Source organism: Triturus cristatus, chromosome 11 (assembly GCF_964204655.1).
Source record: "Triturus cristatus chromosome 11, aTriCri1.1, whole genome shotgun sequence".
Classification (NCBI taxonomy): domain Eukaryota; kingdom Metazoa; phylum Chordata; class Amphibia; order Caudata; family Salamandridae; genus Triturus; species Triturus cristatus.
The window spans coordinates 296,296,055-296,319,043 of NC_140594.1; the positions used below are offsets into that span (position 1 = coordinate 296,296,055).

The 22,989-nt window shown below is 43.6% G+C and overlaps 1 protein-coding gene across 1 annotated transcript in view; it reads right to left on the reverse strand.

Moving 5' to 3' along the window:
• RASAL1 (RAS protein activator like 1) overlaps positions 1 to 22,989 on the reverse strand; it is a 765,452-nt gene that overhangs the window by 76,867 nt on the left and 665,596 nt on the right. The window contains exon 16 of the mRNA XM_085633253.1: positions 5,688 to 5,860. Coding sequence (XP_085489379.1) covers positions 5,688 to 5,860 — 173 coding nt within the window. The remainder of the gene's footprint in view (positions 1 to 5,687; positions 5,861 to 22,989) is intronic.

Genomic DNA, 22,989 nt, shown 5'->3' on the forward strand with positions numbered 1-22,989 from the left:
TATATATATATATATATTCACTGAAAAAACCATAGGTTTCACACATGTTATAGTTAGCTGGACATTTTACTGATAAAAAACCAATGAAATTCCCCCGTTATAGTTAGTGCAGGCAACTATAACTCACGCGACCGCAATCCTCTGCTGATGCTAATACTGTATTTAGACACTTATTTGCCCATGTCTTCTTCCATTAAATTTTAGCTGTACATATATTACAAATATTTTTTTTTCATAAAGACACATATGTCATCAGCAGAGGATTGCGGTCGCGTGAGTTATAGTTGCCTGCACTAACTATAACGGGGGAATTTCATTGGTTTTTTATCAGTAAAATGTCCAGCTAACTATAACATGTGTGAAACCTATGGTTTTTTCAGTGAATTTGCAAGGTTTTTTAAATGCTAATTCCTAACTATAACGTGTGTGAAACCTATGGTTTTTTCAGTGAATTTGTACGGTTTTTTAAATGCTAAGTTACTTTACGCCATTCGTGGCGTGCGCGCCCACTTAACGCAGTTCGTTCCGTGCGCGCACGGTGCGCTTCGCGCACCGCGCGCCCACTTTACGCAGTTAGTGCCATGCACGCACGGTGGGCACGCGGTGCGCTACGCGCACCGCGTGCCCACGTTACGCTGGATGGGCCATGTACGCACGATGCGCTTCGCGCACCGTGCACACATGGAGGACATATTATGCGCTCCGTTGTGAAAGGTAATCTTTGATTTTTAACTTTAAATTAATATGCCATGCACAAATGAAGCACTTCGTGCACCGTTTGCACACGGGGTGTGGAGAATGTGGATATTTGTTTTTTTTAATTTTTTTTTTTTACCGTACGCGTAATCGGCGATTTTTCAAAAAAAATAAAAATTGAATTTTTTGCCTTGGGGGTTCTTAGGGGACACCTTCATCATGGCTAGGTGGTCGCGAACAGTCTAAACAGCCCCTTTACATGTTTTTTGCCTTTGTTTTTCATCTTCCCCCTCAGAGTGCGAGATAGAAAATGGCGTCCGCCGCTTCCTGGTTTCGACCGATTCGAATGTTTACTAAGATGTAACAGCCAATCAGAATCGCGCTCGCGCACGTCACCGTACGCGTACGGTGAGCTTACCGTAAGCGCACGGTAAGCGCACCGTAAGCTGGCTCAGATATATATATTGATTTAAAGGCTATTTTCTCAGGATCTACTGAACAGATTTACACCAAACCTACAAAAGGCACTTCCTTGACCTGTAGACTACCTCTCTGCCAAATTTCAAGTAACTCTGTTCAGCCGTTCGGTCTGTAGCTGTGTCTAAAGGTCCTATGGAAAAATGCATGGGAAAAACGGGTTTTGGGACCCCCCTTTTTTCTCAGCCCCCGCTTGACGAATCTCCCCGAGACTTTCAGGGTAGGAGCGGAGCATAGCGCCCCACCTATTTTGAAAATTTCGCGAGGATTCGTCGACCGGCGCCAAAGTTATTCCAAATAGAATGTTGCGGATTTCCTATGGAAACGTGGTCCTAACTATAACTATCTACTGGCGACCGCCAGTAGATAATATATATATATATATATATATATTCACTGAAAAAACCATAGGTTTCACACACGTTATAGTTACGAATTCGCATTTAAAAAACCTTGCAAATTCACTTAACAAACCATAGGTTTCACACATGTTATAGTTAGCTGGACATTTCACTCGTAAAAAAACAATGAAATTCCCCCGTTATAGTTACTGCAGGCAACTCGCACGGCAGGGTGTGCGCACGGTGCGCGCGTATAGATATTGATATGCTTTTAAATGCTATTTTCTCAGGAAATACTGAACAGATTTACACCAGACCTGCAAAAGGCACTTCCTTGACCTTATGGCTACCCCTCTGCCAAATTCCACGTAATTCTGTTCAGCCGTTCGGGCTGTAGCTGCGACCCCCCCCTTTTTCTCGGCGCTCGCTTGACGAATCACCCCGAGACTTTCAGGGTAGGAGCTGAACGGAGCGCCCCATTATTTTTGAAAATGTCGTGAGGATTCGTCAACCGGCGCCAAAGTTATTCAAAATAGAATTTTGAGATTTCCTATGGAAACTAGGTTGTAACTCTAACTATCTACTGGCGACCGCCAGTAGATAATATATATATATATATATATATATATATATATAGCTATGTACCTCAGGCTCTCCAAACCTCCTTCCGGCGAAAAGAGTCACGAACTCCAGTGGGTGAATGGCATAATATCTTTTTATTTCTCGCAAGCCTCCGTTCTGACGCGTTTCGGACAACACGTGTCCTTGATCACATATATATATAATTTTTCATTCTCATGGACAATAATTGGTACTCCTTAACGTCATGGTCGTACCATTCACTCCAAAATATTGTTATTTACTTCAGACCATCACCTGCAGAGATACTATCCTAAAAGAAAGCTTTAAATGTCCTTTTTGATCCTAGATATTGAAAAGCCCATACAGGGCTCAGAACCTTTCTAGTATGCACTCTTACCTTATGGGGTACGCTACGAAAGAACTCAAACTCATCTTAAATCATCCCGCCTTCAGAAAATTTCTTAAAACCCTGCTTTTTTGTTAATTATGGTTGCTGAAAAGCATGGATTTCAACTCTTTCCTGAATCCTTGAATTTTTGATGGGTCCCTGAGGGACTTGTCCAAGCTGTTCCACCACCATGCCTCTTGTGCCTTAGTGACTTTCCTTTTTGCTTCTCTAATTTCAAATTCTGTTGGTGGTCAGGACTGAGAGGGTCATAAATTAGCATCCCCCCCCCACACCTTGCCAACTCACGGCGGAGAACAGGAAGAAGCATCATCTACAGAGCTAAAGCCAGATTTTCCAGTTGAAACCCTTGACCTAATGTCTGACAGGCCACAGTAGCACTTTCCCCACCTTATTAAGTGTGGGACGTCCATCAATAGAATTCCCTACCTGGGAACAGCGAGTGAAATCTGGCAGTTAAAGGTAGGGAAGTTGCTCAATGACCCCCACATGCAGGGAGAGAACTCCATGTGACTCAGGGCCAGTGATCTTTTTAGTTTTTCAAGAACAAACTCGTGCTTTAGGAAGTAAATCTAGTAAAATAAAAACGTCTGCGGAGCAGGCACAATAAACTTGGTGCCCATTCAGCAAACTTTAGCATTTGCCAGGGAAGGTCATGTATACTGGACGTCAAATGATCCAACTTCTTGGAAGTAAAGGACTGTTAAGTCATTTTGTTCTGTATCCTCTGCAGTCCAAGGATCTGTTCTTGGGTAGCCCTACACACAGGGTATTGCAACAGTCCAAGTGCAGTATTATCAAAGTCCTAATCTGGTGTATGCAGTGAATTATTTAGTGCAGAGGTGCAGACTTCCTAGGCAAGCTTAGCTGACAGTATGAATCCTTCACAAAGATCTGACTTGAAGGGAGAAGGATATATCAGAATAAAAATACAAATTCATTAGTTCTTCACTTTATGTGATGAGACTGGACAGCCTCAAGGAGTTAGGGGCCAAGTGAATGGTAACCGGCCTTGAACTGCTTCCAAACCAGGAATATCTTCGTTTCTGTTCCATTTAGACTTATGAAGATCTCCATCCACAAGCATCCATGGCCAAGTCACAATGCGAGATGTGTATTCTCCACTCTCTGCCCCATCAGAGATGAGATGTGGATCACCCACATCCTTCGTCCATATCCCACCAAGAAAATGTGGCGCTGTTCAACCACCTATACCAAGTGACCAGGGTGAACAAAAGTAGGAAGAGGATAGAACCATCAGGTTTCCTGAATGTAATTTTCTTGATGCCATATTTTAATCAGCCTACCCAGATCACTTGCTTGCTATCTGAGAGGAAGTCTGCCATCCATGTGAGCACCATTTCATATATCCTTAACACTTCACTGGAAGCTAGGTGGTATATGGTGCTCCACTGTGTCTGGAAGATCTAAAAGTGTTAGCTTCCTGTTGTGATGCACAGCCATGATATTCATGAACACGTGGAGATGGTGGGATTCATTGTTCTCTAGTTCATTACATGCGTATGGAATGTGTGAGATCAGTCTGTTGTTGGATTTGTCGCTGGGTTTCTGCCACAGGCTTCCTGAGAAGTGGCATTGTTATAACATGTTACAGGGTTCCAGGAACTGTGCCCCGAAGGATGATAATATCTTTCAACACCTGAGAATTATAGAGGGACGCGTTGAGGAAACAACACATGCATTAATATCCTATTGACATGCACTGAAGGAAAGTTATTGTTCAACAATAGTGGAAAAGAGGATGAAGCATTCCTGCGAAACAGGACCAGTTGGTAGTTTCGTAACTCAGAAATGAGCCCTCAGTTTAGTAGTTCTTGCTAGAAGACCCTCAGGCCTCAAAACATGGATCTGGATAACCCCTTTTAAAAGGTTTCAGATCAACCACGACTTGAACGTTTTTATAGCTTTGGTAAAGGACTAAACAAAAAAGTACCAAGTCAAGCTCTTTCCATGGATCTGCCTCGTGGCTGCTCAACTCATTGACAGTCAAAAGCATGGCTCCCTAATACAACAGCATTCTGGAGTCCACATTGACATCAAGTTTCTGCCTTCCTGTAGACCGCATTCCCCCATACCACGTTCACGGATATTAACCTAAGCTTATCTCCGTATATCTTATCTATTAGTTCCCATGGTCACTGACACCAAGTTGAGCATACCTTAGTACACTGTCCTCACTTCCTCATTGAGGGTCCAGGAACCACTGTCATGACACAAAGGTAACCTACCTTGGTAGATCATTTTGACTAGTCCCATGCTCAACAATAAAAATCTAAATTGATCTATGTAGTACAGCTTTATGACACCAAGATGACATTTTAATAGGGCCCCACACTCATTGACCAGCAGAGCTTCCACTGGACGTACAAGAGGTATTCTCTCAGTAGTACACCCTGTGAGGCCCACCACATAAAATGACAACAAGATAAACTTTCTCCAGCATCCCAGTCGCATGGGCTCTAAATACACTGAAAGCATGCGGAGTTCTCCCAATGCATACATTTCATGGGCTTCACACAACCGACATCATGCTGTGGTCTCCAATAATGAGTCAAATGTTCAAATGACACCATATTTTTTTTTCTCCCATCGCTGATACATCGTGTGTGCAGAACGTTGTGATACTGTGTTGTACTCGCCGGAGCTCCAGCAACCTTGGCTCAACACTCACTTATACCTTGGTTTTTGCTCCCAGTACTGATGCAGTCAGGCTGTTACACCACTTCCAGTTCTACCATGGGAGTTCTCATCACCACAGCATTATAGGCTTCGCACTCATTGACAATGCTGAGCTCTTCACAGTGAGCATGCTGCGCCCTCCCATTATTCATGGGTTCCGCACTCTTAGACTCCATGATGATTTACTCCATTTGTACAAGCTAAACTCTCCCAGTACCATGGCCTCATCAATGCAACATTCCCAGTCCCATTGCTGATCTCTCTCTAGCTGTACCCTCCTAGTGCAATAGCCTCATGGATTTCACTCTCCTAGACAGCACACTTAGATCTTATCTTTCTGACAAGCTGGGCTCACCCTGTACTACAAACTAATGTATCCCCACTCACTTGAGATGCACTGAGAAATCGTGATAATTAGTCTTAGGCTACCAAATGCATTCACCCTTATAAGATGTCCCCTTCTTAAGATCTGCGGTGCAGCTCACCTGCCAGTCGGGTGACTTGGAGTACGACAGTGTTTCGCTGCTCAGCCAGAAGTATCGCTTCTTAAAGGTGAAGCGGGTAACCAGGTGCACACCTTCTGCCTTGCGTTTGTGAAGATATCCTTCCTTGATTGTCACTGAGGGGTGAAACAGTGCCCGTTGCTGCAGCTCACTCACTGTCACACACAGAAAGAAGATAAGAGTTAGGCAGAGAAGTACCTTCCTAGATGCTTCAGGAAAGGTTGTCAACCAAAGTAGCACCCATTACAGATTAAGTAAGGCTGGGGTGCTCCTCTTTCTCAAACATGGCCAGGTGAGATAATACGAGTCCATCATTCAGGAAAGCTAAATATTTTGAAGAAGGACTGTTAAGTGGGATTAGCACAACCATTTTAGATCCACAATTTTGACCTACACTTATTTTGGATCCTAGACACAAAAAACAAAGAGTTAAGTATATAGCACTATTCATATAACCAATGTGTGGATGGAGTACATAAACTGGAACACAATAGAGCCTATAGGGGGCTACTCATATTGGATGATATCACATGGATCTATTAAAATGAAATTTGATAAGTAAAACCTCATCAGTTAAGATGCATTTTATTTTAACTTACTTAATAGCATTATCAATGACTTTGAAGATGCACCATGCTACCACTGTGAGATTATCTTTTTTCTATTTCTAATTTTTGACTTGTACTGATTTTGATTGAATGGAGGCTAATGAGGACAAACCTCCAGTCAGGAACAAAAGGGCATCTGTTCTGCTATGCCAACTCACTGCACGAACTAAATTACTTATCAGATCGCACAATTGGGTGATTTTTCAGCAGAGAACCTGCCTCTGACTGCCCCGCCCCATCACGCCCGGACAGGGGAAAACAGCTTTGACAGCACCTTAGAGCTGGGACTAATATATGCTGCAAACTTGCCCTACACCCTTTGAAATACATATTGGATGAAACTCAACGTTCCACACAAGAGAGTTGGTTGAGGGTTGGCCAAGACCATACCAGAGGTCACAGACTGGGAACCCACTCCTGCGACTACTAGGAGTCAATAGTAGCTGGGGTGTGCCTGATTTCAAGAATCTGACGTTGAGTCGGTGGACAACACATTATACAGTTATTGCTTGAATACTGAGAAAAGGCAGGAGACAGTAGTTTAAAGCAACAGACACTCTGATTGACAACAGCTCTGCTTTATGAACAGATTGAAGAAAATTAGTAGCAAAGCGGTAAAGGAAGTTACTCTGTGGGGCCGCTATCATTAGGGCAAAAGCTTAAGCAAATAGTCAAGCTTCACATGAGCGAACTGAGTAAATGCTAGAAGGCAACTTTCCTGCATAATTACAATGGTGTAGGATGGGTTCGGAGAGGCCTTCAGATCCACACAATGCCCTCCTATGAAAACCCAAATCTAAAATGGATAGAGGAATGGACAAGCATGGACACTTCTTCTCTCTTACGTTTCAAGCAGCAGATCTGAGAGGCTCTGCCCCTCTCGGATACTTATTCCAAGTTCTCTGGGTCAAACAGGAGGAAACTACTGTCCAACGAGGTGAACTGTGTCTTCTCAGAAGAGCTGGCTAACCCTAGGGGCTCTTTATCACCTCATCAAAGGAGCCTGACCAATCAGGACAGACCACTGGAAGGCTGAATTTCGGCTAACAGACAAGAAAGTCTTATAACTTCTTGTCTGTACATTTTAGGAGAAATTTAACAATACCATATTGTTGGATTTATCAATAGCATTCTGGGAAGTCCTTGAATGCTATTTTTATGTTTCTCCTAATGGAAATTATTAGCTAATAACTTATTGCTATGTTAACCTATGTGGCAGGGGATTTGCAATGGGAAAAATGACTTGGGCAATTTTTCCAATACCAGGGCTTAAAAAAACACCTTTTATAAGAACCCTGCTAATATTTACAGGACCCCCCCCCCCTCCCCCCCTGAAACACCTAGGGGTTCTGAATATGTAAACATATTGCAGATTCTCCCTCCACAGTGCTCCTAGCACAAAAGTCCATTTTGTGAAGCGCTTTATCACCATGTGGGAAGTGAAATGTGTAATTTCACTTAACCCAGGGCACAGAAAACTCATTTTATAAGGGTTCTCATTATAACACCTGACCCCCCACACTGGGAAACCTAGGGGAGACCTTGGGGGTACCTAATATTCCCAAACATTGTAGTTTATCCATTGTTAAGTGCCCCAAACACCAAGGTCGAGTTTGGGCACAAGTTGCATTTTAAAAGCAGTACAGCAATGCAGGACTTCTTTTAAACTGACCTCAGGCTTCAGCAGTGCACACATGCAAGTGCAGAAAGGGCTGCTGGCCTCTAAACTGCCATGCCCTATTATATTCCAGGGAATTAAAGGTAGTTGCGATCCCCCTGTCCTATTATGTACTAGGGCCTTATAGGGGAGGTCATGCCAATCACAGGGTTACCCTAACCCATAGTGTACCCTTGTGCTCGTAGGTGTGTTCTGTCTCTTTCAGCATAGCACTGGTCCTGGGCCTGGTTAGACAGAGCCCAGGGCCCGACAGAGTCAGTTACCACCAGTACCAGTCAGCAAAATGTTGGAGGGTGCCCAGGGCACAGGATGACTTTGCAACAAGCAACAACAGCAAATATGAAATAATGCCTCTTTTTTAATGCGTGACTATTTTTTACTGTGAAAATATATGCACTTGGAAAATTTGTTTCATTGTGATGTTTTTCAACGCTATTTAAGAATGATATACATAAACATGCATTTCTACATAATGTATTCACAACACAATTGCAATGTTGGAATTTGTATGCTTTCGCTGAAGGTCAAGTGCTAATCTGGATTTAAGGCCCTCAACTTTGTGCATTATGTTTTGGCTCACCTGTGAACAAGACTGATGTGGAACAGCCGAAATGCGTCAGGAAGCAGTGAATGAAATGCTACCTTTCTGAAGGAAATAAACACTGGTTTTCTACAGATTTGGGCTTTGATATCTCTTGCTGTGTGTGATTTATATGACAGGGCACTCTATGCCAGCCTAAACCAAGCGGCCTGCAGGGATGGGGCTCCCAGCAAAAATAGAGAATGTCATGTGGATTTATTATGGGGAGCATTTCCCGCTCGCCCCTTCTGCAAAACTATAACAACAGCACCAGTGGCGGCTGCCACAAACAAAAAGTGGTGAGACATGTGGGGAGGCAATGAAGGGGGAGCGCGCGGGGATAAAGTTTAATAATAATTTATTTTGAAGGAAGATTTATCTAAATGTGCCAGCCACCTCCAGCGTCGCACCTCTGTGTTCTTCTTGCTACAACCAACAGACACTGGGACAGCATCACAGACTCCCTGTCCAATACCCGCTCTGCTCTCATGCTATGAGTTCAGCGCAGGGAATGGCCTGAACGGGCTGGTTTGATGCTCCGCTCAGGCTCTGGAACTCTGTGCTGTTTCTCCAACCCAGCTGTTCAATACAGTCGGGTTGGAGAAACCTAAGTCTGCATGTGTGTTTGGTGGGCTAAGACAGCCAGCCAAACACACACATACACTTAGAAGTGCACCAACCAGTCCTCCTAGCCCTCCCATGGCCCTGCCCCTGCCTCCACACGCTGGCTCGGCCAGCAGGTGAAAAATAAAACGATGATAGAATATTGATTTATTTTTCAGCTGCGGGCTCTGAACCAGTGGGGCGGCGCTCCACCGCGATTGCAGAGGAGCCACCCCTGAATTGCACGAAGGTTTCCTGGCAACAATAGCACAGAGGTGAGAAAGGGAGACTGGAGGAGAAGTTTCTCCTCTTGCCATTTCTGGGAAACTCGTGTTTTCAAAGAAGACACTGATGTTATTTTGGCAGCAAATGTATTGTGCAAGATCAGCAAATATGAAAAGAAGCCTCCTTCTTAATACATGACTATACTGTGGACATATGTGCGCTGGCCAATTTGTTTCATTGTGATGTTTTTCGACGATATTTAAGCATGATATACATGAACATTGTATTTCTACATAATGTATTCACAACACAAGTGCAATGTGGGAAAAGTATGCTCTCAGGACAGGTCATGTGCTAATCTGGATTTAAGACCTCCAACATTTGTGCATTATGTTTTGGCTCACTTGTGAACAGCTGAAACGCGTCAGGGAGAAGTGAATCAAATGCTGCCTTTCTGAAGGAAATAAACACTGGTTTTCTAAAGATTTAGGCTTCAATATCTCTTGTTTTGTGTGATATATGTATAAGATATATATATGTCTGTGTGTGCGTATGTGCGTGTGTGTGTGCACAGAGGCGCAACTAGAGCCACATTTTGGGGGGGCTACTAAAAATTTCAGGGGGGGGCTAATTCTTCCAGTGATAGTCAGAGTGGAGATGCAGGGGCTCAAGAAGGGGTGAAAAAACAACAAAGTCTCATTAGCAAGTAAATGGTCATATATATATATATATATATTCACTTAAAAAACCATAGGTTTCACATATGTTATAGTTAGCTGGACATTTCACTCGTAAAAAACCAATGAAATTCCCCCGTTATAGTTAGTTCAGATAACTATAACTCGCGCACCCGCAATCTACTGCTCATGACGTCACATATTACATCACTCATGACATGGTCAGTGGAATCACTGATGACATCATCCTTGTGATAGAGTGGCGGTCGCGCGAGTTATAGTTATCTGAACTAACTATAACGGGGGAATTTCATTGTTTTTTTACGAGTGAAATGTCCAGCTAACTATAACGTGTGAAACCTATGGTTTTTTAAGTGAATTTGCAAGGTTTTTTAAATGCTAATTCCTAACTATAACGTGTGTGAAACCTATGGTTTTTTAAGTGAATTTGTAAGGTTTTTTAAATGCTAAGTTATGTATGTATTATTATAAAAAATAATTACATTAAACTACCTATGTATATAGTTATAGATTGACTGTATCCTGTAATATGGAATGGCTCGTTTAAAATGTTATTTTTTTTTTTTTAAGGTTTTTCACCGTGCGCGCACGGTGCGTGTACCCCGCGAATTTTTGAACAAATTTTTTTTTCCACCCTTCGGGGTCCTTCAGGGACCCCCTGACAAAGGCTAGGGGGTCAGGAACTCTCTACCCTGCCCCCTTTTCACGTTCTCCACCTTTCTTTTTCACTGTCACACAACAAACACACAAAATGGCGGCCGACACATCCTGATTTCGACCGATTCGTATGTTGACTGACATGTAACCACCAATCAGAATTGCGCTCGCGCACGTTAGGGTGCGGGCACGGTGCGCGCACGGTGCGCGCCTATAGATATGTATGTACTTTTAAATGCAATTTTCTCAGGAACTACTGAACAGATTGACACCATATATGCAAAAGGCACATGCCTGACCTGAGGACTACCTCTTTGCCAAATTTCAAGTAATTCTGTTCAGCCGTTCGGGCTGTACCTTCGACTAAAGGTCCTATGGGAAAATGCATGGGGAAAACGCGTTTTGGGACCCCCGAGACTTTCAGGGTAGGAGCTGAGCGGAGCACCCCATTAGTTATGAAAATTTGGCGAGGAGTCGTCAACCGGCGCCAAAGTTATTCAAAATAGATTTTTCAGATTTCCTATGGAAACACGGTCCTAACTATAACTATCTACTGGCGACCGCCAGTAGATAATATATACATACACACACATATGGGGATAGGGAGCACACTGCCTCTCATCCCAGCACAGTTCCCGCCATTGTATCCTGGTAAATGCAGTACGCTTACTTTCAAAGACTTGTGCACCATTTCAGCAATCCCTGATGCCTTTTCTCTGCTCCCTACTACTTTTGCTCTCTACTGATGAAGGGCTAAACCCAGAAACGCGTGACTAGAGATAACAGCACTACCTGTACCAACTTTGGTGAAAGACTTCAGCAATTTTGAAGCGAAGCTTACTGCATTTACCAGGATGCAATGGGGTGAACTGTGCTGGGATGAGAGGAAGTGTGCCCCCTCCCCCTTGTGCTTAAAAGGCTCCCTTGAGCCAATGAGCTGACGAGCTCTCCTAGGATGCACCTGTGTGCTTGTGGGGCGGTACTGTGACCTGTGAAGACTAGGGCACCATGTCAGCAAGCCCTGATGACTTTTCTCTGCTCCTTACTACTTTTGCTATCTACTGACGAAGAGCTAAACCCAGAAACACATGTCTAGAGATAACAGCACTACCTGCACCAACTTTGGTGAAAAACTACAGCAACTTTGAAAGTAAGCGTACTGCATTTACCAGGATGCAATGGGGTGAACTAAGCTGGGATGAAAAGCAGTGAGATTCCTTCCCCCTTGTGTTTAAAAGGCTCCCTTGAGCCAACGAGCTGACAAGCTCTCCTGGGATGCACATGTGTGCCTGTGGAGAGGTACTGTGACTTGTGAAGACTTGGGCACCATTTCAGCAAACCCTGCTGACTTTTCTCTGCTCCTCACTACTTTTGCCCTCTACTGATGAAGGGCTAAACCAAGAAACATGTGTCTAGAGATAACATCACTACCTGCACCAACTTTGGTGAAAGACTACAGCAACTTTGAAAGTAAGCGTACTGCATTTACCAGGATGCAATGGGGGTGAACTGTGCTGGGATGAGGCGCAGTGTGCTCCCTCCCCTATATATATATATATATATAGGCATGAGGACAAATGCATAGCATGGAATCACACCCAAGAAAAGTAGACTTATAGAACTAGGTATAATGGATTTAATATGGCTATGATACAATTTTTCTCTTTCTTTGCTTTATATATATATATATAGATAATTTTCTTTTTCACTATTGGTTTTGTGAAGTATATGTCAGCATTTTTCACGGTTATGGAGCACGTTTAACATTTTTTCATTCACTTTATTCAATATTCATGAACTGTATAAAGAGGGTCAACTTGGCATTGAGGCCTCAATTTTGAGATGTTTATCAGCATTGATTGTGCATTTCCAAAAAACTATATTTATATTATTAAATGTGGACATATTTCATGTCTAAAAACGTAGGAAATGCAAAAAGTGTCTATTAAGAACATGCACAAGCATTTAAGAGAATATGTTTGTAATAAACTATAGTACTATTACTATAGTATTTCTACTATGTTCATGAACCTCATGCACTGGCACTTTAAATAGCAGGACAAATAAGCTGAGCGTCGTCATGTGATCAAGGTCGCTTGAACGGCCGAAACGCGTTATGGCAGAGGACTAGAATAAAAATAAAATAATTTGGCACCATTGGAGGTCTGCACTCGTCATTCATGCGCAAGCAATTACGAGGCGTTACGAGCTGGAGAAATATATATATATATATATATATATATATATAGAGAGATATATATATAGATGTATATATATATAGATATATATTTCCAACCCTCTTTTTTCAGAAGAACTGGAGCGCACTCAAGTGTGACTTTCACAAATTCCTTTTAATTCATAAACCAATATTTAACGGGCATATCCTCGCTTCCAACCAACGCGTTTTGGTCTCTCCGAGACTTGATCACGGTTGATTTCTCACGCTTTTACTGCTATACAAATACTTTCAGAACCTCGTCATGTGATTTCCTGTTTCCTCACAGGGATTTCTGGGAATTGTAGTTTTTGCCAACATATTTCTTTTGTAACCACGTATTTTGTGTATATAATCTCATCATAACATCGCAACGTCGAGCCGGGGTGCGGCGACCGTATGCGCCGGAGATCCCACTGGGAATGGTAACGGCGCTCCCGCATGGCGGAGACTGGTCGGGACTGCAGATGTGGGAGGAGGCGGGCCTCCAAATGTTGGGTGACTTATACGAAGAGGGAGCGCTGGTCCCTTACCAAACGCTGCAAGAGCGCTTCGACCTCCCGCGGGGAGACTACCTGATGCATGCGGCGGTGACAAGTGCGATGCAGGCGCATTAGGGAGCGGGGCTCATGGAACCCGCCACATCCGCAGCCTGCCAATACACCATGATGTCTGCTGGCACTTATAAGGCGGTGACTTGTCTGTACTCCAGAATGTTGCGTGAGACTCTGCGGCCGCTGACGGCACTAAAGGCGAAATGGGAGCTGGAAGTGCAGACTGAGATCCCTGACGCTACGTGGGCGGGGCTGGTGCGGCGAGCTCGGAAAAGTACCAGGAACGCGCGCTTCCAGCTGATACACTTCTATATTCTCCACAGGGCCTACCTTACACCAAGTAACCTTGGGAAGTATTTTGGGGTGGCAGATGCGGCGTGCCCTAGATGTGGAACGGTGGGAGCGGAGCTGGGGCATATGCTGTGGGACTGCCCTCACCTGCAAGACTACTGGAGGGCGGTTGGTGAAACGCTGACCGAGGTGACGGACAGGGACTTACAATACACCAAGGCGGTTTGTGTCCTACACTGGTTTCCTCACACACCCAAGAACAAAAATACAAGTAGATTTATTGACATGGGCCTCCTATTAGCTAAAAGGGAGGTGACGAGACTCTGGAAGTCAAAAGCGGGCCCCACGCACGGGAGATGGGCCAAGGAGCTGCAGAAATGGGCGGCAAGTGCAAGCACGCTTCGATACCAATTAGCGACCCGCAAGGCTGATGACAGGGCGCTGGAGGCGGCCACGGCATGGGAGTGATTAGTGCAAGCCCTGCGAAATAGTATGCTAGAGGAGGACGGGACGCCGTCCGAGCCCGAAGGGGTCCCCCGGAGCAATCCATCCACACAAACGAAGTGAATAGTTATGTACTTCTGAATTGTACCCAGTCTACAAGTGAGAGCCGGGAACAGTCGCAGTTGCGGGCGTGAGCACGGGAGGTGGGGAGGGAGGGAGGGGGACGGGGAATGGGATGGGGGAGGGGCAGTGTTGGGGGCAGGGGCCGGGAGGGGGGGAAATCTCTAAAGCGGAACGTAGTCACCCTACCGTGTTAGCGGCAAAAGTAAAGCTCAAACTACAGTTCAGTATGATGATCCCTGAACATCGCTGCCCGGCCTCCGGGATGTGGGCTCATGAGCTGTGTACGGCTGTCTGAATGGCCACAGGATATATGGCATTGTTATCAGCGATGCAGGCAAAGTAAGAATGTATGCTGCTGCTATTATTGTTCTGCAATAAAAACGGTTTTACAAAAAAAAAAATAATAATCTCATCATAACATGCTTTCATTATTTGAGCATTTTAAAGTAGAGTTCACAATATTATTCTTGACAGAGAAGATCTTTGCCATATAATTATTAAGATTCTCGAATCCTCAGGTCTTAATTTCACATAATCGAGCCCTCCAGTGGGCATGCTTATTATTACACATTTGTTCTTTTTCAACCAATTCAAGAAACTCATAATGGAGAATAATTCTCCCTAATTTCATTCACCTCTGTAAATATGGTCTCAAGTTTAGGTGGAAAGCAGCTCCTGTTAGAGCACTCTCAACACCAGCAACACTCTAGATCTGCTCACCTTAAATGTCTGCTTTTCTACCAAAGTATTTAAGCATGGGATTAGCATGAGAGTGCTCTAACAGGAGCTGCTTTCCACCTAAATTTGAGAACTACCCAGAGTTCTCTGCTTCTTTTTTTACATAATTTATTCGTCACTCTATGCCTGAAAGGGTATTGTTTTGACTTATACTGGGTACTCCCTTGTGTCTGGACAAAGCTATACCTCTCTGAAGAGCTCTAATTAGAGTGAAACACTGTGTCAGGGGTTGCTTTTACTCATTTCAGGATGGCTTGGTTGGTATTTTACCAATTCAAAGCAGTAATACTGTGCCTGGAGTGGTAAATGGCTTTTGTCATTTTACAGCTCAGCATGGACAGTACTTGCTAGTCCTATGCTTAAAGACTTTGCTATAGAAATGGCAAAAGACGTTGTCCTTTTCTATCTCGGCGTGGATGGCACTGTGCTAATCCCATGCTTAGGCGAGCATAGGCAGACCCGGTGAACACTGCAAATGTTCTAAATTCCCCTCCAATTTTATTTTGACAACCGCAGTAATCATTCTGAGTACGGAGGCGGTGTGGAGCCATAGCGTCAAGCTCTTTAACACAGACACACTCGGGTGTATCCACATCACGAGCAGGTCATGTGTATGTGATTGTATCATACTACAAATCAGTTTGGATTGGCACAAGGCAGAAGGAACCTGTAATTACACAGGGGTAATACGGAAATACACAGGACACCCGAGTAATCTCAGGGGTGCAGTGCCCAATGGATGAGGAAGATGAAAGGTGGGCAGCTGCCCAAATCCTGTTCACACGGAGACAAAAATCCAAAACAACTATGGGGATAACGACGGTGGCTTCCCAAACCATAGAAGATAAAATTAAAATCTTGGAAAAACTTAAAAAGACAGAGATATCTAAGTGGTGGGAAACGATCTTGCTGCAGAACTATATTGACCAAGAGATGATCCCGAGGGGTCTACGGATATTTACAACACCGACTTATGAAACACCAAACCCGGCGATGCTTAAGGAATGGTCCAAGAATTCCGCACTCAGCTCCAGAAGAATGCTAGAAATTCTGGTGAAATTTGCATGGATTGATAGGGACCTTATCCTCAAACAGATACAGGAAATACGAGAAGAGCTTAACAAACTGCCGGAAGTAGAAACAGTGGAAAAACTTTGCAATAATATGAAGGATCGTCTAAAGAAATACGAAGATGACATCAAGGCACGCAAAGAGCGCAAACTCAATCGTGACTAGAATGATTATGATAGCGGCAGAATTTTAACCTTCAGCCGCAAATATGACAATCTCTATAATGACAAGGAACCATTGGTGACAACTTCCCTCAACAACGAGGACGGACAAACAACCTCAGTATCCACAGCCAGTGAAACTGAATCAGATGTCTCAGTTGAGGCAGCTTCCAACATGGATTTCACAAGCCGTCCTGTCAATTTTTTAGAGGAATACCGTCATCTGCGCCGGAGCAGACGGACGAAGCAAGACACTCCGGCACAGAGATCTCGAGGACAGAGGGGCAGAGGCCACGGCAGAGGCCGGGGAAACGCAGACATTGCAGAAAAAGAGTACAGCAGCGATGGCAGAAGAGGCAGAGCAAGGGGCAACGTGGGAATCAACAGCACCCGCTCCAGAAGAGCTCATTGATGGACATTGACATGGTAAACAAGACTATTATCAATCTATCCAAGAGGGTGATGAATGAAACTGAGAAGATGACTCTTTGTTTAGGTCTCTCCTTTTGTCCCTCTACGTCATTTAGTTACACAGATGCCAGAATAGATTTATTCAAGTTTATCAGAAAACTTAAACTTAAAAATGGCACAAATTGAAAAGACTAGGGGAGACGAGAAAAACCAAGACATATATTCCCAATGATCAGGATAATATTTATGTGGGTGATATTGACATCCTCATTGTTATGATGCAACTTAATCGGGAAGAGCCTGAGAATACTAACATTACAGGGCAACTAACTCAGAATTGTGAACACCTTGGCATCATCACCGACAGCAATGCTTCTTCAGGCTTTAGACCTAAGTCTACATTCTATCCCACACTTCCTCATGACACTATAGATACTTTTCACGAAAGTGTGGGCAAGGCTTTGTGCACTTTTAGAAACAGGAATAAGAGTCGCACGTCCACCAACAACAACCTCTTGTATCCTCAAAGACAGGCACTCAAATCACGCATCGAAGATACTGGCATTGTCATCCGTCCAGCAGACAAGGGTGGCAATGTCGTGATCATGGACAGGGACAAATACATTGCAGAAGCACATAGGCAACTTAATGACATCAGGTACTATGAATCCATTAGTATTGAGGGATACAATAACAGCATCACTGAACTTTGGGAAAAACTTACCACCTGGAAAGACAAAGGTATCCTTGAATGGGAAGAATTTTGCTATTTAAGAAATGATCACCCCATTTTACCTGCTTTGTATCTGCTCCCTAAACTCCATAAGGATCCCATTGATCCTCCTGGACGTCCCATAGTGTCTTCCAGAGGGAGTGTATCCGAACATATATCCAAGTATGTGGCTCATTTCCTCAGGGATAATGTCATCCGTCTTCCCAGTTACATCAGGGACACCAAAGATTTTCTCAACAAAATTGACGGTCTAGAATGGGATGATGAGTTCCTTCTGATCACTTTAGATGTACAATCTTTGTACACTATTATTGATCACCAACAAGGATTAGAAGTCTGTGAACATTTCCTCAAAACTAGACCTGCTCGTTTCAGAGAACACAATAAGATGATATTGGAAATGATTAAGTATTGTCTTTCCAATAACATCTTTCTTTTTAATGGTGTCCTGTACCGACAGACTGTCGGTACTGCGATGGGTTCGTGCTTCGCTCCCAGTTTTGCGAACCTCTTTATGGGGCACTGGGAGGAAGACATTTTCACCAACCCGGACTGGAAAGTTGATCTTGAGCATGTCATCATCTGGATGCGGTATATTGACGACCTGTTCATTGTGTGGAAATGCGGTGAACAGGAGGCGATCCGGTTCATTGACAGGCTCAATATCAACAACAAAAACATTGTCCTAACCAGCAGTATCAGCAAAGTACATGTGGAATATCTTGATGTCAGTTTGGACATTATGAACAATAAAATACAAACCACTCTCTTTAGGAAAAGCCCAGCTGGGAACAGTGTCCTGCATTCCCTTAGCAGCCACCCCGAGACACTCAAATGGAGTATACCCTACGGGGAGCTGCTGAGGGCAAGGAGGAACTGCAATACTGAGGAGGCCTACCAACTGGAGAGTAATGAAATGCTGGCTCAATTCAAAATCAGAGGGTATCCCAATTCTGTGTTATACAAAGCCAAAAAGAGAGCAGATGCGATGCCCAGATCCCTCACTATAACCGACAAACTAATTGAATCCCCTGACAACAATGATGACAATACCCGATTGATCTTGACCTATAATGCAGAGTCCAACAGCATTCGTAAAATCATTGCAAAAAATTGGGACATTCTTAAATGCGATAATACGATTGGTGAGCTCATTTCGGATAGGCCCAGTATAACTTACAGGAAAGGTAGAAACATCAGGGACATGTTGGTCCGCAGTGATGTTACCATCTATCCGCACAGACATGAACATGGTTTGAAGGGATTTTTTCCCTGCGGGCATTGCAAAGCATGCAAAAACAGCATTTTTATCAAAAGTATCTTATACAATGGTGTCACTAAAGAAATTGGACAATTTCTCACCTGCAGCACCACCTTCGTCATTTATGTAATTGAGTGCCCATGCAAACTCTGGTACATAGGAAGTACCACACTTTTGGCCAAGAAACGAGTTTTAGAACATTATCGGGCTATCACACATAATGATGAGAAGTATCCAGTGGCACGTCACTTCAGGGACAAACATTTCACCAATCCAGCCCTTATGAGATTTTTTATTCTTGAACAGATCACTATCAATCCCAGGGGTGGAAATAGAGTGCTCAAATTGAGACAAAGGGAGTCCAAGTACATCGTGGACTTCCAGACTAAGGTGCCAGGCGGTTTGAATCAGGATGAGGAGTTGGCAATCCATCTCAGAGAATGTTAGTTGTCACTTGTTCTCTCTCCTCTTTCACAGTTTCCTAGTTGGAAAATGGTTTTATGATAATTTGTGATACATGTATGTTATAACGTGTGATGTATGATTCTTCCTCTCCTTATTTGGTAGATCTGTGCAGTTGTGATTTTGTGCAATGATTTCAACTTGTTCTTAGTTGCACATGTCTTATAGACACTGGCACGCACACATCACGGGCAACCTACCCTTTTCCCCTCATCTTCACTTAGCACCATGACTGGTCAGCTTCTGTGAGCACGTAAGGTTTTGGACTTATAGATCACTAATGATTACATTATGGGCACTGGCCATCTATTTTACGTTGGTTATCTAGTCGCACATGACCTGCACATGTCAAATGCATCCACTTGAGGCGCAAGCATGTGCACAGTGGGCTAATTTAGCTCCATCGATTGCAAGAACTCTGAACACTTGTTCACCAGAGCTAGTAAGACTGTGTTATAGGGGCACTTGCCCATCTCTGGCTACAGCTACACGAGTACTGATCATGCACTCTGTGCAAACATCGATTCATTTACATTACGACGTATGCTATTTTAGCGTTTTTTAGCGTTTCGTTGCCCAATTGTGTTTATCGACATGTAATCAGTCAGCAGGTCGCTACATTTTCACTGACAACCGCAACATGGCCGGCATCATTTGAGTTTGACCACTCTTTGATTAATGCGGACACCATGTACTTTCACTTTTACATGCATAACTATATTGTTTATAACTATTATGATCCACTGTCATTTAAGTTTATTCTGAAAACGTTATTACATTATGCTAATCATTTTGCATGTTACCTTACTGTGTCAGTATACCATTCTAAGATGTCTGCCGTCTAAGTCACAGAACGACAATGGTTGTCCTTTGTTTATGCTTACAGCCAAAAGCTTTATCAGTCATGGTTTGTGGTGCACTGTTGGATTACGTAAACAAGGCTTCTCTGTAAGCTGAAACGCGTTGTAATTAAACACCCTTGAATCTCCGAAGTGTCAGTGATTCGTATTACTGAGAGCGCACGACTAGCAATTCTTGTGACTGGATATATATATATATATAGATATATATTTCCAACCCTCTTTTTTCAGAAGAACTGGAGCGCACTCAAGGGTGACTTTCACAAATTCCTTTTAATTCATAAACCAATATTTAACGGGCATATCCTTGATACCAACTAACGCGTTTTGGTCTATCCGAGACTTGATCACGGTTGATTTCTCACGCTTTTACTGCTATACAAATACTTTCAAAACCTCGTCATGTGATTTCCTGTTTCCTCACAGGGATTTCTGGGAATTGTAGTTTTTGCCAACATATTTCTTTTGTAACCACGTATTTTGTGTATATAATCTCATCATAACATGCTTTCATTATTTGAGCATTTTAAAGTAGAGTTCACAATATTATTCTTGACAGAGAAGATCTTTACCATATAATTATTAAGATTCTCGAATCCTCAGGTCTTAATTTCACATAATCGAGCCCTCCAGTGGGCATGCTTATTATTACACATTTGTTCTTTTTCAACCAATTCAAGAAACTCATAATGGAGAATAATTCTCCCTAATTTCATTCACCTCTGTAAATATGGTCTCAAGTTTAGGTGGAAAGCAGCTCCTGTTAGAGCACTCTCAACACCAGCGACACTCTAGATCTGCTCACCTTAAATGTCTGCTTTTCTACCAAAGTATTTAAGCATGGGATTAGCATGAGAGTGCTCTAACAGGAGCTGCTTTCCACCTAGATTTGAGAACTACCCAGAGTTCTCTGCTTCTTTTTTTACACAATTTATTCGTCACTCTATGCCTGAAAGGGTATTGTTTTGACTTATACTGGGTGCTCCCTTGTGTCTGGACAAAGCTATACCTCTCTGAAGAGTTCTAACTAGAGTGAAACACTGTGTCAGGGGTTGTTTTTACTTATTTCAGGATGGCTTGGTTGGTATTTTACCAATTCAAAGCTGTAATACTGTTCCTGGAGTGGTAAATGGCTTTTGTCATTTTACAGCTCATCATGGACAGTACTTGCTAGTCCTATGCTTAAAGACTTTGCTATAGAAATGGCAAAAGACGTTGTCCTTTTCTATCTCGGCGTGGATGGCACTGTGCTAATCCCATGCTTAAAGATTATACAGCATTGTGGGCGTGCGAGTTATAGTTAGCTGAACTAACTATAACGGGGGAATTTCTATGGTTTTGTACGAGTGAAAAGTCCAGCTAACTATAACGCCCCTGAAACCTATGGTTTTTTCAGTGAATTTCTAAGATTTTTTAAATGCTAATTCCTAGCTATAACGTGCCTGAAACCTATGTTTTTTTCAGTGAATTTCATAGGTTTTTTAAATGCTAATTTCTAGCTATGCCTACGGAGATAGGACATGTGAAGAAAGAAGGAAAAACGCACAGAAAGAAAAAAAGAAATGCAGAAAGAAGCAATAGAAGTCCTCAAAGACGAAGAAAAGTGCAGGAAGAAGTATAACGTGCAGAAAGAACAAACAGAAGAGCACAAACAAGCCTTGTTGCAAAATCATCCTGTACCCTCAACTTTTTCAGACGGATACTGGTGGTAACTCAGTCTGACTAACCAGTCCTAGAGCCAGTGCTATGTTAAAAGACACTCAGAATACAGTGAAAACAACTACATACACTAGGGCACACTATGTGTTGGGGTCCCCCTGTGATTAGCATGACCTCCTCTGTAAGCCCCTAGTATATAATAGGGCAGGGGATTAAAACTACCTCTTAAAACGCACCACAGGGCGTGTTTGAACACGTCACCTCATGCCCCGTCCCCTCCCTTCCCCACTGTGTAAACACGCCCTGTAGCCGTTTCAAGTTGGGAGATTAAGTCCCCTTGAATCCTGAGGGTCCCTAGGGTCCAACTAGACCACTAGGTACCTCCAGTAAGGGCCACAGAGCTGCGTTGCAGAGAGGTGTAAAAAGTGGCACGGCCTGCACCACCTCTCTGCTTACTGGAAGCACCTGGTGGGCTAGTTGGACCCCAGGGTCCCTCAGGATTGAAAGGGAATTATTTCCCCAACTTAAAAACGCGCCACAGGGCCTGTGGGCGTTCTGAGTTGAGAGATTAAGTCCCCTTGAATCCTAAGGGTCCCTAGGGTCAAACTAGCCCACTAGGTACCTCCAGTAAGCGCCACAGAGCTGCGTTGCATGGAGGTGTAAAAAGGGGCGTGGCCTCAGAACACCTGTCTGCAACGCAGCTCCCTGGCGCATACTGGAGATACCTGTTGGGCTAGTTGGCCCTCAGGGACCCTCAGTATTGAAGGGGAATTAATTCCTCAACTTACAACTGGCCAGGGGGCGCGTTTGCAGAGTGCTGCAAGGAGGGGGCGTGGCCTCCGGCGCGATGCCGGTCTTTTATTTATTTATTTTTAAGAAGGAGGGCTGTGTGGCCCCCTTTCTTTTTCTAATTTATTAGCCCTGGGGACCCCATCCCCCAGGGCCTGCACCCTCATTTTTTTTTTGAAAATAATTAATTTGGCCCCCCCAAGGCCTTAATCGGCCCCGGGGACCCCAACCCCCAGGTCATGGCCTTTTTTTTATTTTTTTATTCTTTAGGAGGGGGGCTGTGTTGCCCCCCTCCTCAGGCCACTTATGGCCCCGGGGCCGGCCTTTGTTTTTTATTTTAAAAAATATATATATATTTATAGAAACACCTAGGACATGCTGGACAAACCGTATGTACCCATCACCATGACGATTTGCGTGAAATTCATTAAAAGGCTACTATGCATACAATGAATCCACGTAG